General features: G+C 37.5%; 1 protein-coding gene, 1 long non-coding RNA gene and 1 other non-coding gene across 3 annotated transcripts; all 3 read right to left on the bottom strand.

Moving 5' to 3' along the window:
• Positions 1–672: 672 nt before the first annotated feature.
• LOC122007600 lies at positions 673–778 on the bottom strand. Its single transcript, XR_006119058.1, has one exon. It is a non-coding gene; the product is annotated as a small nucleolar RNA R71 (small nucleolar RNA).
• A 126-nt stretch (positions 779–904) lies between these two features.
• On the bottom strand, positions 905–11,747 carry LOC122004409 (heme oxygenase 1, chloroplastic-like). Its single transcript, XM_042559302.1, has 3 exons — positions 11,579–11,747; positions 10,620–10,843; positions 905–958 (listed from the first exon to the last, which is right to left on the bottom strand). Exons 1-3 carry the CDS (start codon positions 11,745–11,747, stop codon positions 905–907), a joined length of 447 nt encoding a protein of 148 aa, XP_042415236.1.
• Positions 11,748–11,763: 16 nt separating this feature from the next.
• LOC122003798 lies at positions 11,764–12,610 on the bottom strand. The gene is made up of 3 exons (XR_006118103.1): positions 12,549–12,610; positions 11,909–12,130; positions 11,764–11,777 (listed from the first exon to the last, which is right to left on the bottom strand). It is a non-coding gene; the product is annotated as an uncharacterized LOC122003798 (long non-coding RNA).
• Between the last annotated feature and the right edge of the window lie 203 nt (positions 12,611–12,813).

Below are 12,813 nucleotides of genomic sequence, written 5' to 3' on the forward strand. Positions count from 1 at the left end.
ACTGATGACTAAACCATACACTTACGGTTGCGTAACAAGTTTTTGGCGCCGTTGCCGGGGACTGTTTGCATTAACATTAGTAGATTAGGAATTTTGTTAACCTAAACTTGTGAATAGTTTTTGTTTTTCCATTTTAAATTGTAATTTGTTTTCCATATACATAATCAAAAAAAAAATCTACATTTTTTTCTAGCAATTTAAATTCTGCATTTTGTTTCTTGTTTTTCATATAACATTTCATTTCCTATATTTAATTCTTCATTTTTATTTTTACTCATTTTATTCCGATGAGCACTAACCTGTCAAGCAGGGCCTTAAAAGATTTATCGACACCTATTTCTGCAAGATTTATGTCTCCCATTGTGCAGCCTCTTATTGAAGCAGAAAATTTCTAACTAGACCCAGAGTTAATTTCCATGATACAAGGTCACAAATTCGAAGGAGAAGTATCAGAAAGTCCTTATCTGCACCTTGAGACATTTCTAGAGCTTTGCGATTTTGTGAATTGTGAAGGAGTATCAGCAGATGCAGTTCGGTTGATGGCATTCCCTTTTAGCATCAAGGATAAAGCAAGGACTTGGTTATATTCTCTCCATCCTCAAAGCATCACAAGTTGGGAACAATTGGAGCAGCAATTTCTGAATCACTTTTTCCCTCCAAGCAGAACAATCTACATAAGGAGTTGCATCACGAATTTTGCTCAGGCACATTGAGAATCAATATTTGAAGCAAGGGACAGATTCAAGAGTCTACAAAGAGAGTGCCCTCATCATGGTTTGGAAAAATGGTTGACCCAGTACATATTTTATAGGGGAATCTCTTTTTTAGATAAGTGTTTGTTAGATTCATCAGCTGGAGGTTCTTTTATGGACAAGAGTATAGAAGAAGCTTATACATTAATTGATCAAGTTGCATTGAACCTCCATGGATGGTCGAGCAAAATTTGGATGGAATCTCCCTAAGAAATTCAAGAAGTACAAGCCATATATACAAGAGAGCCTGTCAAACAGAATACAATTCAACCATCCAAGAGTTTTGAAATCCACAAGTCACAGAATGAGGAGTTCAAACATTTGGGGGCAAAGATTGAGAGCATAGTTTCAAAATGGTTCAAAGAAGATCCCCCTCCTTTGCAGACAAAATCTAGTGAGATTTGTAATGATATTGAGTTGAGAAAGGGAAAGAATCATGAAGAACTTCTGAAGAAGGACACGTTTAGAATTGAAGAGAAGAATGATAGAAGATCACAAGAACTAAGTTCCATTTCTCTAGGAAGTTCCCAAAGGCCACAAGTACCTTTCCCTCAACGGTTGATCACACCATCACTAGACAAGCAGTTTGAACCTTTGTCACAAGCTCAACCATTCCCAAGACCTTCACTAAAGGTTCCTTTTCCACAAAGGCTAGTGAGGGCCAATGAAAACGAAGACTTTGGTAGATTCTGTGACACAAATATGGTTGAGTGTAGATTTCTGGATGTATATGAAGACGTGGACTCTTCAGATGAGGATTGTGATGATAATGCAGTGGATAACAAGTTTTCAGATCTACCTTCTGGGTTTACAGGGTGTTATGATGAAATTGAATTTTCAGATGATGTATGTGATGCGGTAGATCAACTTAAAACTGCAAATGAAGTTAGTGATCCTCCTATAGATGATTCTCCCACTAAGGATATTGATGTTGGTTCATTTTTTGATGCTTATGTTGATGATGATGATTTGGAAGAATGTGTAGGGAGCTGCATTATGGAAGCAGCATCTCAAGGATCACCTCCTTCGTCCACACAACCCTTAGAGGTAAGAATTGCAAGGGTTGAACATGTTGTGGACCAATGTGTAGGGACTCATGCAGATATGGGTGAGTCCCAAGAATCACCATCTATTGTATCACCAACACCTGAGCTAGAGCCAGACCCATCAATTGATTTAGAAGAGGTCACATCCACATGTTTAGAAATTTCAGGTATCTCTCAGCAAAATAAGGTTAGTATTTCTTGTGATATTATGGAAAATTTTATAGAGGTATCTATCATTGACTTTGTTGGATGTGATTCAGTTTTTATTTCTTATCCTGCTTATCTTAATATGGCTATGGCTCTATCTTATCTAATACGTTTGTGGAAGATTTGTCTTTTCTTTGCATGTGCAGATTTTCAAGAGGCCAATAATTGGAAGCTCAGACTGAACCGTCACTACAAGAAAAAAGCCTAACAACAACGGTTTTTAACCGTTGTCGTAGCCCATTTTGAACTGTTGTTAAAGGCCGTGTTGTTAAAAGGGGTCCCCAAAGACAACAGTTTTTAACCGTTGTCTTTGAAAGCAAAGACAACATTTTTTACAACAGTGAAAAACTGTTGTCTTTTCCTTCAAAGACAACAGTTTTTCACCGTTGTCTTTGAGCGTTTACCTTTAATAACAGGGTCTTCAACAACAGTTTTAAACTATCTACGACAACGGTGAAAAACCGTTGTCTTTTTTAGAAAAAAAATTAAAAAAATTAATACACAATTTTCCAATATTATAAATCATTCAAAATACTAAATTTCAAAATAAAATTTAATATACAATTTTCTAACATTCAAAAATAATATCTAAACATTATGAAGAAATTTCATAAGCAACCAACAAAATTTTATAAGCAATCAACAAAATGATAACACTATTAAAACAAAGGTAGAACAATATAACACAAGATTTTCTACTTAGATGTCGGTGAAGAGGAGGGATTGCAGCTCCTAGTGCTCCTTAATTTGTTAAAGTCTCTTCATTTTTTTAGCTTGTCGGCATTCTTCCCAATACTCTTGAAGACACCTATTCGAATAAAGATATATATTACTAATTAGCAACTAAACTGTACGTGTGATTCTAATTGCACTGCATAAATGTTACATAACCATAAAAATCATTTGATATAGTCATCTAATAGAAGTGCAAAAAGCGTTATCTACGTAACATAAATGGTAACCTCTTGAAACAATATAGTGGCTCTTAAATTTCTTATTAAGCAGAATTTTCATTCTATGTCACTGCATACAAAGCTTCTATTATAAATCATGCAAACATTATTTTTCCCAGTGATCAAGCAGCATTAATTCTAAAAGGTACAATCTAATGCAAACGTTCCCACACACTCCATATGATGCTAAGGAGTAAGTCATACATTAAATTCTAAAAGGGACCATTAAAGGAAAGAATGCCTTAAATAAAAATGAATCCAGAAAGAGTAACAAAAATCAATGCAACATAATCTTAAAGAATAACATTATAGCAGGATAAAGATGCTAAAAAGAGTAGTAGATTGAAGAACAATCTATCATTGATCTAGACTTCTTTGGTCAAAAAGTATGCTACAATCCCAAATTAAGCATCATAGATGTATAATTCCATCAAAAGAACTAACTCGCTGTCCAAAAGTAAGTTAAAAAATGCATAAAATGATTTAGAGACCTAACAAAACCTAATCTTAATCTAATTAGAAAACTCTAATTAGCTCCACCCAACCTATTCATGAAAATCGAGACTTACTCAGTCTAAAACGCTAAATGTTGTACAATTAGGTAACTAGCCATGAATCTAAAAGAGTAGATGAATTTCATAGATGGCATGATGGTGAAGTACAGACACCACTACAAATAAGCTGTATGCAACCATAGTCAAGGGGTTATTTAAATGAGATTGTGTTACGTACTATGATTTGCAGCAGATACAAAAGGCATGGCAAATTATGAATGCTGTTAGCCAAGACATACTACCCTTCTACAGATTCTAGGAGATAAAATAACAGATTGACCTGAGAAGAACAAGTTTTGTTGTCTATTGTTGTGAACCTGTCTATTTGAACGCTCATGCTGTGAATCTATCTATTTCTTAAATATTGAACATCCTCAATAATAACATATTTTAAAACTCTAAGTAGTTTTTATGCTCCTCTCATGATGCTCTTCATTGCGAGATTTTGGTTCCAAACTGGAAAAAACTATAATAATGTGAATGAAATGCTTACCAAGGGAAACAATTATGCTGCTTGTAAGAGCTAAACTGATTCTATGATATTACCTTTTCTGGATAGACTAAGTAGACAGATTCAGTGCCTTAAAAGTCATATGAAAAAATCACAGTATCAAGTGATAATGGAAGTGGCGAAGGGAGCAAACATCTTACTACCATATCTAAGAACGTATGAAGGAAAGCTAGATATAAAAGTAATGATCACAAGCATTAGTAACATCGAGTGACCAAGGCAAGTCAACTTTTGCACAAGAGATGCAATTTTTCAGGAGGTCACAATCTGGAAAATGACATTTAGAGAAAAATTAAGTGTAACGCCCGCCCTTCTTACCCAACCCAAAGGCGGCGCTACGTTCTTATACTACTTACGTACATGTTTTACTATAACAGCGGAAGAATAAAAAAATTTAAACCATTCATTTTATTTAAATAAGCATGATATCACAGATTAAATATGCATATATTGATTCTATAACTAATCATATTAATCTGTCCGAATCGTTCTTTGCCGAGCCACCACCAAGTTCTTTTATCTGCGGTACCAGGAAAGTAAGCTGTGAGCACTCATGGCTCAGTAAGTTCCTTTCCTACTCACTAAAACCGAAAATCATCGTATATTAACATCATGCGTAATATCATAAGCATACAACATACAAAGGTATCATATTCATATCATCATGGCATCATATCAAATCATTAGCTAATTCAAGCACATATGCAGGCAATGCATCATGAATTTGAAAACTTATACTTGTAAATACTTGAAATTAATATCATCATCATTGGGGATCCCGGTTTGTACCACATACATCATACATAGGTCCAAGGTAGCAAGTCTTGAACCCTACCATACATACATACTAGGCCCGAGTCTTACTCCATCGACCTAGGGCATCAGAAGCCCATTACTGACGAGGCCCGATGGAATAAGACTCGGGCCTCGTCAGTAATGGGCTTCTGATGCCCTAGGTCGATGGAGTAAGACTCGGGCCTAGTATGTATGTATGGTAGGGTTCAAGACTTGCTACCTTGGACCTACGGATGATGTATGTGGTACAAACCGGGATCCCCAATGATGATGATATTAATTTCAAGTATTTACAAGTATAAGTTTTCAAATTCATGATGCATTGCCTGCATATGTGCTTGAATTAGCTAATGATTTGATATGATGCCATGATGATATGAATATGATACCTTTGTATGTTGTATGCTTATGATATTACGCATGATGTTAATATACGATGATTTTCGGTTTTAGTGAGTAGGAAAGGAACTTACTGAGCCATGAGTTTTCCTGCACCGCAGATAAAAGAACTGGATGCACTAGAGGAGCAACAGGAGGAGCGGATAATGATGTGTGTGGTGGTGGCTCGGCAAAGAACGATTCGGACAGATTAATATGATTAGTTATAGAATCAATATATGCATATTTAATCTGTGATATCATGCTTATTTAAATAAAATGAATGGTTTAAATTTTTTTATTCTTCCGCTGTTATAGTAAAACATGTACGTAAGTAGTATAAGAACGTAGCGCCGCCTTTGGGTTGGGTAAGAAGGGCGGGCGTTACAGGTGGTATCAGAGCGAAGTTTTGCCAGCTCACTACACACACATCAAGCTCCTTCCTGCCGCTCCAAGTAAGTACAGTTGCTTAATTTATTTATATGCAAATATTTGTATAATACTCTAGGATGCATGAATGGTAGCCTAGGAAGGATACCTTAAACTATACCCTAGAGAATGGTGCATAATGATAAGTAGGTGATATGCTAAGATGCATGAATGGTAGCCTAGACACAAGAACCTTAGGCTATAACATAAGAGGAATAATGAATCTTTAAAATCTTGTAGAAATGGACTATATCCCATTCGAATACGATTCCGAGGATGTGGAATATTCTGGCGAATACCTCGAGTTCGCGGATGAACCTGAGATGCTGGAATACTTCGCCGCGGGATCTCCGGAACACGGCGAGTTCGGAGAGGAAGATCTCGAGGAAATCGAGGAAGGAAATTTGAACGATTATGAAGATGAAAATGAAGAAATTATGGAATACTATGAAGAAGAGAACGAGTTTCCTGAGATGGTCGAGGATGAATTTAACCTTGCTGAATACATGGAAATGGGTTTCAACCCCAACGATATAATAGACTTCGAGTGGGGACTGAACAACCTCGAGGAGGAACTAGACGAAGACCCGATGGAACTGGACGAACCTGTTGAAGAAGACGAGGGAATGGATGAAGAGACAATAATCGACCCGGAAGAGGCACCGGAGATTCAACCTCCGATAATGCCTGATCCACCCCAGGATGGTCTGGGCAAGTCGATACAGGTTGGGTTGATAATGACTACTGCTCTCATGTCCTTTATGGCAGGAGTAGTCGCAACCTACCTGGCTGTTTAAGAGAAGAAGTTATGTAATAAAAGCTTTTTGATGAATACAAAGAGTAGAAATGGTATCAATCTAAGTATAAGAATGATAATACCATCGGCTAGATCTTGACGTGTAAGAAAGATAAGGTAATCTAAAGGTGATATGACAACCTAAGAAAGAATACCTCAATGATGACCCAAAAATGGCATGAAACCTAGACATGATGTGTTAAGATATTCATGCATAAATGATAACTTAGGCTAATCTTGTTATCATTTAGGAAATCAGGTATGGCTAGAAGACGAAATGCCAGAACGGAGGAGACAGTACCTCCACCTGATTGGGCACAAGTAGTTACTGAGCTACAACGACAGCTTACGGAACAGCAACAAATGATTGCTGCCATGATAAATCAACAAGGGAATCCCGCTACCCCAAATCAGAATAATACGCCAAACATACCAGTAGTGGAACCGGAGCCAGTGGCAGCACCGGTACCACCAGTGAATCTGGCACCGGTAGTTCGTCCGGAAGCGTATATAATCCAGTGGCAAAGACTGAGGCCGGAGAAATTCTCTGGAAATTGTGAAGCATGGGACGCACAAGCTTGGTTTAAGACGATGGAGAGCATGGTAGAACTATTGGACTGGCCTGAGCATGAAAAGGTCAAATGCGTATCCTTCTGTCTCACAGGAGACGCCCGAATGTGGTGGGACAGAGTGAAAGTGAAAAGGCCAGTGAATCAAATGAGTTGGGCAGATTTTGAGACGGAATTCTTCGAAGAATTCTTCCACACTCGGGTGACAAGTAGGCACTATGATGAATTCACTGAATTTCGGCAAGGTGACCTAACGGTGGAAGAAGCGATAAAAAGATTCAACCGCCTGGCACGACTATGCCCGGAATTAGTTAGGACGGAAGGAGAAAGGGTCAGGCTTATGCTAAAGATGCTCAGACCCGAGATAGCACTTAATGTGGCCGGCGGAGTTAACAGACCACGGACCACAGAAGAGTTAGTTAGCAGTGCCCTGAATACTGAACACTACCTGAAGGCACTAGACAAGGACAAGAAGCAAGCTCAGAAGGAAGAACTGGAAAATGTTAAAGCCAACTGGAAAGGGAACCACGGCGGAAAGGGAAAACGACGGAATGACACTGAGATTGGTCCGTCCAACAAGCAGCTCAAGTTTTCTCTGTGCAATACATGTGGGAAGAAACATCCAGGGACATGTCGTACGGGCACTAATAGGTGCTACAACTGTGGGATAGAGGGTCATAAAGCAAAAGACTGTCGTAAGGGCAAAATTAAATGCTACGACTGTGGACTAGAAGGACATCTATCTAGAGACTGCCCTACTAAAGCACCACAGTATGTTTCGAATCAAGGTGGTCCCGCAAGGTTACACCAACTGCAGACTTCTATTGAGGGACCTTCAATAAGTCAAGGGAGATTAGAAGCTCCACCAACGTCTAAGGGAATCTGAGCAGAAATTATCATTCTAAGTTCGGGGACGAACTTTCAATAAGTAGGGGAGATTGTAACACCCCTAGAAAGCCTAGATAAGAAAATAAGGGTAATGAGAGTACGAGTGAAAAGAAGATGTAAATATTCTATGTTAAATATTAGGAAGGATTTAGATGATTATGAAAGAAAATAAAGTTGAGAATATAAATCATCTATGCATGATTTATAATGTATGGAATTAATGTAGACAAAAGGAAGAAATATGAATACATGTATGAAATATTTATGCATAATGCATAATAGGGAAATATACGAATTATTATGTACAAAAGAAAATAAAAATGTTAGAAGAGAGATTGAACCCTGGACCTCTTGTAAGGAACATGTATAGGATACCAAAGGGGATAGGAGAATTATTGATAAGGAGAGAAAAGGATTAAGTAGTTAAGAATAAGAAAGGATTCTTTTTACTTAAAAGAAAAAGGAAGTAAAAAGAAATAAAAATATACATAACCAAGTTTTGAACCTTGGTTCTCTTGTGGATGCATGCATGTATTAACCAAGTGGGATAAGAGAGGATATTGTAAGAGGAGAGATAGAAAATTTTATTAAAGGAGAGAAAAGAGAGAGATTAAGAGAGAACTCACAAGGCATATCTCTAGAATATTCCTATCATAAAGAAGAGGAATAAATGGGGAGGATGAATCAAGTCAAATTTCCTCCCCTCATTTTAGTATAAATAGGCATGGAGGGGTGACTTCAAATTCATCCTCCACTCCTCTCCCTCTCCTCCTCCCTCTTGTGCCGAGACCCCCTCTCCCTCTCCTCTTCTTCTTGTTGCCAAGCAACACAAGAGGAAGGAAGCTCCTCTTCCTCCTCACTCCCTCCCTCTTCTTTCTTCCTTGTTGTTGCCGAGCAACACAAGAGGAAGAAGCTTCTTCTTCCTCCCCTCTCCACCAAAAGACCTAGCCACTCCTTTCCCTCCATTGGTGCCGAACCTAGCAAGCAAGAAGAAAGGTCCAAGCAAGTTCTCAATTCTAGGAAACTTAAGCGAAGAATGTAAGCTTCCCCTCACCTGTGGTACAAGGCTTTTTACATGTTTTTATGATTTTATGAGGATTTTAAAACCTAGAAACAAGTATGAGAAAATTCGGTTAAGAAGAGCTTTCGAAATCTAGTGATGTTTAACTAGTCTTCACTAAATGATAGATTTTCTATGCCATGGAAAAGGATTCTTCTTCATGTTTTTATACCTATATGATGCTTGATAAGAGGAGCACTTAACCCTAGAATTTCGGCCAAAAATATTTTTAAGAGGCTAGAGAAATTCATTGTTTTACTCAACTAGTACAAGGTTCTTCCTATGAAATGTTAGGGACCATGTAATTAGTTTTCTTGCTTAGAAGATGTTTGAACTAAAAGGAAACCCACCCATATGTTTCGGCCAAGAAGGGGTTTAGGGTTAGGAATACCCTTAAATTTAAATAAACATGCTCATGAGGTAGGATACAAAGATGTTAAAAGATTTGTATGTTTCGGCCAAGTTGTTCATGAACTAAATTTATATGTTTGTTTCTTAGTAAATTTTACCATGAAACTCACTTAGGTTTTCATGCTTTAGACTACTTAAAAACCTAGCTAAAGAATGGTAGGTTTCGGCCATGTGAAGGAAATAAAAGAAAAAAAAAAAGGGAAAGAAAGAAACCTAGGAAATGTTATGCAATGAAATTTATGTAAATGCCATGATATGTGATAGCATATGAAATGCTATACATAATAAGAAGAATGAAATTTATGTAAATGCCATGATATGTGATAGCATATGAAATGCTATACATAATGAGAAGAATGAAATGTATGTAAATGCCATGATATGTGATAGCATATGAAATGCTATACATAATGAGAAGAATGAAATTATGTGAATGCCATGATATGTGATAGCATATGAAATGCTATACATAATGAGAAGAATGAAAAATGAAATGCATGAAAGATTGTTAGGGATATGATATGATAGTTATGCATGATAAATTACTTTGTATGGTTTGTACCAAGGGTGGGCTCCGTAAACGCCCCGGGGTCGATGGAATAAGACTCGGGCCTCGTCAGTAATGGGCTTCTGATGCCCTAGGTCGATGGAGTAAGACTCGGGCCTAGTATGTATGTATGGTAGGGTTCAAGACTTGCTACCTTGGACCTACGTATGATGTATGTGGTACAAACCGGGATCCCCAATGATGATGATATTAATTTCAAGTATTTACAAGTATAAGTTTTCAAATTCATGATGCATTGCCTGCATATGTGCTTGAATTAGCTAATGATTTGATATGATGCCATGATGATATGAATATGATACCTTTGTATGTTGTATGCTTATGATATTACGCATGATGTTAATATACGATGATTTTCGGTTTTAGTGAGTAGGAAAGGAACTTACTGAGCCATGAGTGCTCACAGCTTACTTTCCTGGTACCGTAGATAAAAGAACTGGATGCACTAGAGGAGCAACAGGAGGAGCGGATAATGATGTGTGTGGTGGTGGCTCGGCAAAGAACGATTCGGACAGATTAATATGATTAGTTATAGAATCAATATATGCATATTTAATCTGTGATATCATGCTTATTTAAATAAAATGAATGGTTTAAATTTTTTTATTCTTCCGCTGTTATAGTAAAACATGTACGTAAGTAGTATAAGAACGTAGCGCCGCCTTTGGGTTGGGTAAGAAGGGCGGGCGTTACATTAAGTACCTTTTTGCCAATCATTCGCCCACCAGCACTATGAGTAAAGTATATATTGTAAAAGTGGCAGATGAAAGCTTGAGGATCCTTTTGAGATAGCTCCTCGAGATGCTGGGAATAAGAAACACCAGGAGAAGAAGGCTCGGGAATGGTATGCCCTTGGTCCTTGAACCATTTTAGATCTTTAGCTAATTTTTCAGACCTTTCCAAGCCAGTACTCCTGAACTCAGCATCTATAATACAATGGTTATGTATATACTGAACTATGTTCCAAATACATAATACTAGTAAATTGCCACAATTTGCCTGTTCCTATAAATAAAATCAAATTTTTCTTTAAAATATCATAGATAGTAGTTTATCTTATTATTTCATCATTAGATCCAAAAAGCAGCTACCATGCAAGCACAAGCGCGTTACTGATGGAAACTAACAAAACCAGACTATCAGTTAGAAAGCAACAAATGCCCTGTTTTATTCCAATTACCTATCCTTATTTTGCAACTACTTTAGCATCCATCGACTACTAAATTTTAACATAATATAATTTGCAGGCGACGCAACCACAAGAGGTCACCCACTGCCTTCATTTGCTTTGGATTGGGATGGATTTTTTTGACAGTCCATACGGCTGAATTAATAAAAGAAAATTCAACTGATACATACAAACTTTATCCTATGTAGAAGTGTAGCTAAACCTTTCTTGTTGAGCCAAAGGATTTATAAAAATGATGACTTGTATACTTGAAGCAAAATCTACGCAGCAGTAAATATAACAGCTTTGAACGGTCAACGAAAACTTTAGCTGATGATGTTCAATTATTATATCTCAAAAGCTAAATTTGTCTGATTTCCCAATTGAATAAATCGCTTATCAGAGTTTGTGCTTTCTGTCCTCGATTAAACGTAAAAAGCTTAACAAGTAGAGACAACTAAGGACTTCATCAAAGATGGAAACCAAAACTTACACCAGGGATAGGCGGCCTTCTGGATGATCATTTCGAGGGTATCATAAACGATCTTGATGTCGACTAGAAAACGGAGGTAGCCCTCGATGGACGGTTCCCACTTAGCGACGGGCGGCGATTTAGACTCCTTCTTGCCTTCCTTCGCCTGATCCTTGGTGTGCAGCTTCATAATTGAGAAAGGTAATAGAACTGCGAGTATCTGCTAGGAAGAAGAAGAAGAAGAAGAAGAAGAAAAAGAAGAAGAAGAAGAAGAAGAAGAAGATAGTGTTACGCAATGAACAAAGCCGACAGACACTTTTAACCAGTTGAAAGAAACTAGACGCGTCGCACAGGAACAGCCCAAAACGGCACTGTGTTCTTCTTCAATGGGTACATAAAATCTGTCATCATGTCTTGTGCCACAAACCGATGGAAAGGTTCGATGAGATTTAGACATCCATCTACTATCGCGAGGAGGATGAGGATGACCTAGTCATGCATGTGGAACCTTGCAAGTTTAGCCCCATGGGATCTCAATGATTGACCTCCTAACTGAATATCTGGCATTGTAACCTGATTGTGGTGGAGAAAAAGAACTTTTCAATATCGACAAACTATAAAGAAACATGCACAAACAAGATTCTGAAATGAGAAAACATACAATCGATTCTGTAAAATAAACCTTTCTCTTGTGAAAGAAAGGATTCCCAGGATCAAATTTGAAAGAATAAAACCTTTATTGGTAAGATGAGAAATTACTGAAGAACTCGACAGCTAAAGTAGGATCAAGAAATTGAAATTACAAGAAAACAAACACGAAAGAGGAACAAAACAAAGAGAAGCCTAAGAAGGTATATGATTGTTTTCCTTTGAAACTAAACGAGACGACACAACACTTGAACTACAATTCTAAGAAGGATCAGAAAAACATCAGAGGGGATTCTAAGAAAGCCAATAGAACTAAAAATTTAACAAAAAGAAAGCTTCTCACTGCTCTTCTCGGGTGTCAAAGAGAACTTGTTCGCCTCTGCAACCAACTTAATTATCACAGAACCAAGAGAGTCTCAAGAAGGAGGAGAAGTTTCCGAGTTGGTGAGCAGACACGGAGATTATTTTTGTTGCTCGCAGTTCTGTTTGTATCAGCTTGTTCCTTGCTTGAGCAACAAAAACAACACTTTTGTCTATGTCGTTGTTGCAAATAAAGGAAATAGTTTGTCGTACCTTTATCCATCATGTCATTTTGTGTCGATGATTCC

The sequence above is a fragment of the Zingiber officinale genome, chromosome 7B (assembly GCF_018446385.1).
Source record: "Zingiber officinale cultivar Zhangliang chromosome 7B, Zo_v1.1, whole genome shotgun sequence".
Classification (NCBI taxonomy): Eukaryota; Viridiplantae; Streptophyta; class Magnoliopsida; order Zingiberales; family Zingiberaceae; genus Zingiber; species Zingiber officinale.

Coding starts and splice junctions, on each gene's coding strand:
- LOC122004409 (XM_042559302.1), bottom strand. CDS start 11,747: ATGAAGCTGCACACCAAGGATCAGGCGAAGGAAGGCAAGAAGGAGTCT. Junction 10,844..11,578: donor GAAGGCCGCCTATCCCTGGT/GTAAGTTTTGGT, acceptor ATTGTATTATAG/ATGCTGAGTTCAGGAGTACT. Junction 959..10,619: donor GGCGAATGATTGGCAAAAAG/GTACTTAATGTA, acceptor TGAATTTCTTAG/GGAGATTCCATCCAAATTTT.